Here is a 5,413-nt window from a genome sequence, read left to right as displayed (position 1 = left end):
ATTTAGTTGATGTCAAAAATATACTTATACCGAACACCACCTTACTTAATTTACAGGGACTTCCTGATCAGGCAAAGTCAAGTCAAAATCTCGTCAAGTACGCTCCTACCGAACAAGCCCTAAATTTTACAGAGCATTTGTGTACGATTGCAAAGGCCATTTCCACATATACGGACATGATAGAGAGGGTGAAAAAGTGGCTGCGGAGGCTGTGCTTACACATGAGAATGCAGAGCATCGAAATAAGCCAGTTCTACACAGCATCATGCCCGCGCTGCCCTCCGAGAAATCGACCCCAACGATAGAAACTTGCGCTCCCGTAAGAAGCAGTATACAAGGAAGGATAGCCTTTCCTCAGGGTGAGCGAAATCAGTGTGGAATAGATGGGTATCAGTATCACGAAGAAGCGCTGAAAGAATCAGTGCCCTAGATGGAAGCTCTCCGCGCACAAGGCGTCGATCTTATACTATTAGAATACGGCGCGCCAGCTCATGTATCACGTATCACAAAGGGTTATTTATCTGTACATAAAATACAATGTCTAGAATGGCCGGGGCACTCGCCAATCGTCAACGCCTCTGAGCATGCATGGCCCTGGATCCCGCGGCATATCACCAATGAGATGGCCCGTACATACGAGGCACAGTATCGACACCAATAGCAAGAACAATGGGATATCCTCCCCCGGAAACAGATCAAAAATTGGATTAACCACGTGCCTGAGGTTGTTCGCCATATCATAAAGCATGGCGGCGATAACGAGTTCCATGATGGCCGAGTCCACCCAGCAAAGCCCAATAAAGCTCTATGTACTAACCGATCGAGTTTTGAAATTCTATTATCGAATCCACGATATAAAACAACGCCAGCGTTGTGCAATTATCATACATTTTGGGGTGGTGGGTGCATCTGTATTACCGTGCCCCGCATATCGAGCGTGCACGGGTGACTTCCTAAAAACGAGCTCCTTCCGTACAAGTTAACGTACTAGAATTCTTCGTGACAAGATCTCCTCTGGTTGGCTTGGAAGGGTTTGGTACGCTAATTTCTAGTTAACGTGAGCTGGAATTCCGTTACCAAAGACCGATCATACTGTATTTTAGCCTGGTGTATCTGCCTCAGCATTGATGGCCCAACACGATGACATTTAATAATCTCTGCGTAGTTCATAGATTCTCCAGGACTCAGCGGTTCTGTTGCTGCAAGTGCAGCCTCGATTGACCTTATACTAGTTGCAGAAAATAGCGTTGAAGTGTGAGGTGTTTTTTGGGCATTGACGACGCTTGGCGGAGATTGGCTCCGTAGACCGTCAAGAACCTCTGGCTCATCTTGGCAAATGGCGTCTGGTCTATGTCGTGATTGTATCGGGGTAGTTCTCTGCTGTATCCACAATTTCGAAATATGCCGTAAGTGCATGTGACAGGGACTAGGCAAAATTCTGTGGAGAGTCGGGTTCTCGGCGATTTAGGCTTGGTGCGGAGTGGTGTGACCCAAATTACTGGACCTATGGCGCCCGGTGCATGATCAGGCCGACTTGCATTCGACGGGTAGCTTGCATTCTATGGAATGTGGAGACCCGGGAATAAACACCGCAGGTCCTAATGGGAAGTGCCATCAGCCTCTGTGCGCCACGACGTGTTTCCGACGTCTTCGCTACCCAACGGCTAGCTCAGCCCTTTGTATCTGTTTCTTGGATTCGGGATAACGGTGTAGTGCCTGCGTTCTTTTTTGCCATGCCGCTGACAGCGCTGAAATAAACCTGCGATAGATAATAATCTATTGAAGATAATTCTCGTTCATCCAGATTTCATCCAGATTTCGGAAAGGTTACTTCCTCCTCGATCTGCCATTTGTCTTTGTCCAGCTGGTGCAAATCTTTTTCGAAACACATTCCTCAACTACCTATTCTTTAGAATCAACTCAACTTATCGACAGGAACATGGTGAAAGAGGGGGATGTGGGCGTCGTGGGTGGTGTGAACGTTGGCTTGCCGGTACTAATGACTATGGGTGCGTTCCTGTCCATAGCGCTGTACAACGTCATTGAGCTCAACTTCCTCATCTTCGCAATTTTCAAACGGCGGAAGGGAGTATACTTTTGGAGTCTCCTAGTCGCGACCTGGGGCATTGTCCCTCACGCAATTGGCTTCATCTTCAAATTCTTCCGGGTTATCTCGATACCCGTGTTGTCCAGCGCCCTGGTTGCGCTTGGCTGGCCATGTATGGTGACAGGGCAGTCACTTGTGCTATATTCTCGGCTCCATCTGGTCGTCAAGAATAAGCGGAAGATACGATGGGTGTTATACATGATTATCTTTAATGTTGTTGTTCTGCACTTCCCTGTCATCGCCCTAGCTCTCAGTGCTGAGGCAACGCATTCAAATCGCATCATTCGTGTCTTCACCACATACGACAAGGTCCAGATCGTGGTTTTCTTCATCCAAGAGGCTATGATTTCCATTATCTATATCTACGAGACGGTACATTTGCTGGGGTGCGGCGGCCAGTACAATGACGGACCCCTACGAAAACTACTTGGCCACCTCATCTTTGTCAACGTCGTGGTTCTGGTGTTTGACGCCACTCTGCTAGCCACGCAGTTCACTGGACACTATGAGATCCAGACGACGTACAAAACGGCCGTGTACAGCATCAAGCTAAAGATCGAGTTCTCCATCCTTAACCGTTTGGTCCATGTCGTTAAGAGTAAACATCTGCTCGGCAATCAAGGAAGATTCGGAGATGATACCGTTCCTCTAAGCACTCGAACAAGCAGAAAGAAGTCTCAATTTACTACCAGTGCGGGTCGCCAGGACTCCTTTGTTAGGGTGAACGACAAGAAGTCGAGAATTGGCAATGGCAAGAAGCCAACAATGAAGGCGTCAGACGGAAGCATCGAAAAAGGCTATAATTTGGACGGAAAGCACGAGGTATCCGATTCTAAGCTAACTCCAAACGACTGTTGCAAGCCAGATAAAATATTAACGCCCCCCTATGGGTACGATATGCATTAGTATTCTTACCATACGTTCTCTATAGATAGGCTCAGTTAAAGTGCTCAATAGAACACATACATAATATACTTTACATCATCTCATCCTAAACGACTAAAATCACATTAAAATACAACGAGTAGACATGACTGTGTTGTTATATAACGTCTAGATATGCAACCATAGGTGTGCTGGGTATAAGTGTACATCCTCACTAAACTTATTTTAAAGTATGGGCGAGTAGTTAAAGATCGCTTAGCTTTAATACTAGAAAGTAGTATGAAATATATGACGATAATTATGGGTTATATATCCATTTATATTGAACTAGATACGGCATAAATGGCCAATGAGTATTAAGTGGATAGAAATACTAGGCCAACTAATTAATAATAAAAGTCTAAAGAGTAAGCTTTTATACTACTATATATCTAAATACCATTACTAATTAAACTAGGACCATACTCGAGTTAGTAATTTTATGGTTAGGAGTAGTATTAACCTCTAACGTAACGTGTTGGATTAGTAAGCTGGCCAGATTAGTAAGCTGGCCACCCTACTAAGCCGCGCGCAATGCGTCCATCTACATTAATTATAAAGCCGTAATAACGCTCTCTATAGCTTATAAAAGAAGGTAGGATTAATCTTACTATTACCTCCTATTAATCTAATCCTACTTAATCGCTTCGCTGCCTTACACTATCCTTTAATGTACCGTGATTAACCCTGTAGACGTGCCTCTATAGTGTTAAACTAAAACGCGAGATAGTATTAGTTAATTAAAAGTTATCCCCTAGCAAGGAGTAGTCTCTTGTTTAGTGGATCCTAGAGCTTAATTAATGAGGATTTCCACCCAAGATTATTAACGTATAATGGATAGCTAATCATCTACTTACCACACATGGCTAGGATCCTCCACCTCCACCTATAGGCTAGAAGTGGGCATCACGATTCATTAAGACTCAGCCAGAGCTATAGACAAAGTAGGATAGGAAGCTATATAGTTAGCGCGCTCTATATAAGGATCCTATTAAGATCTCTACATAGTATACGCGCATAGAGGAGACGCATAGGATGTATAGCATACTAGATAAAGATACCTATAATTTCAATGAGATAGGATTCATAATGGGTGTAGGATCCTCCTTATCTAAGGTAGTGACTAGCGTAGACACTATAGGTAGAGCTGTATGCGTACAGCTAGGCAATAGAGGCTAGGTGACGACAATTAAGTGTATCTACGCGTCTGGCTGGTCCATCCCACCCCTCATCATCCTGTCTAGTAAGGTCCATCAATCTACCTAGTACAACGACCTACCTATAGGCTAGAAGCTCACAGTCAGCGACAATAGCTAGACGACAGATCAGCTAGGACTTACCTGGCTAGAGCACTTCAATCAGCATACAGAGTCTCGTACTATAGGCTCATGGAGGCTCCTTATCCTAGATGGCCACAGTAGTCATACTACTCCAGAGTTCACTCAGTACTATGCAGAACACAGGATAGTCAGCCTCTATATGCCTGCGCACACGAGCCATCTACTACAGCCTCTAGATGTGAGCTGTTTCTCGCCACTCAAGGCTGCATATGGACGTGAGGTGACTGAGCTAGCACGACAGTCGTGCCTACTTCTCTAGTTGTTGAGTAGTATGAGGCGTCTCAGCTATCCATGTAGCCTCAGCATCTACTGCTGCCCCTAGTGGTGACGGGGTCCTGACTACTATCAGGTGCGAGAGAACGCGATCTAGACAGGGAGGGATAAGTCCTATTACTTAAAAACCACTCTAGATATTCTTCTCTATGAAGACTATCCTGCGTACGCGCAGATAGATAGATAGAAACTCCTCCTTGTCCACATAAAAGACTCCTTGTCGTGCTAGCTCAGTCACCTCACGTCCATATGCAGCCTTGAGTGGCGAGAAACAGCTCACATCTAGAGGCTACAGTAGATGGCTCGTGTGCACAGGCATACAGAGGCTGACTATCCTATATTCTGCACAGTACTGAGTGAACTCTAGAGTAGCATGACTACTATGGCCATCTAGGATAAGGAGCCTCCATAAGCCTATAGTACGAGACTCTATATGCTGATTGAAGTGCTCTAGCCAGGTAAGTCCTAGCTGATCTATCATCCAGCCATTATCACTAACTGCGAGCTTCCAGCCTACAGGTAGGTCGTTATACCAGGTAGATTAATGGACCTTACCAGACAGGATGATAAGGGGTAGGATAGACCAGCCAGACGCGTAGATACACTCAATTATTATCACCCAGCCTCTATTGCCTGGCTATACGTATATAGCTCTACCCATAGTATCTACACTAGTCACTACCTTAGATGAGGAGGATCCTACACCCATCATAAATCCTATCTCATCGAAATTATAGGTATCTTTATCTAGTATACTATACATCCTACA

General features: G+C 45.0%; 1 protein-coding gene across 1 annotated transcript; it reads left to right on the top strand.

Annotated features, from left to right (window-relative positions):
- Positions 1-1,336: 1,336 nt before the first annotated feature.
- On the top strand, positions 1,337-3,043 carry CC84DRAFT_1209271 (uncharacterized protein; the record flags this gene model as incomplete). The annotated part of the gene is made up of 2 exons (XM_018182209.1): positions 1,337-1,406; positions 1,914-3,043. 2 exons carry the CDS (start codon positions 1,337-1,339, stop codon positions 3,011-3,013), a joined length of 1,170 nt encoding a protein of 389 aa, XP_018031642.1. The 3' UTR covers positions 3,014-3,043.
- Between the last annotated feature and the right edge of the window lie 2,370 nt (positions 3,044-5,413).

This window comes from Paraphaeosphaeria sporulosa (genome assembly GCF_001642045.1).
Source record: "Paraphaeosphaeria sporulosa strain AP3s5-JAC2a unplaced genomic scaffold CC84scaffold_11, whole genome shotgun sequence".
NCBI classification, from domain to species: Eukaryota; Fungi; Ascomycota; class Dothideomycetes; order Pleosporales; family Didymosphaeriaceae; genus Paraphaeosphaeria; species Paraphaeosphaeria sporulosa.
This window is presented reverse-complemented; position numbering and strand designations above follow the sequence as displayed.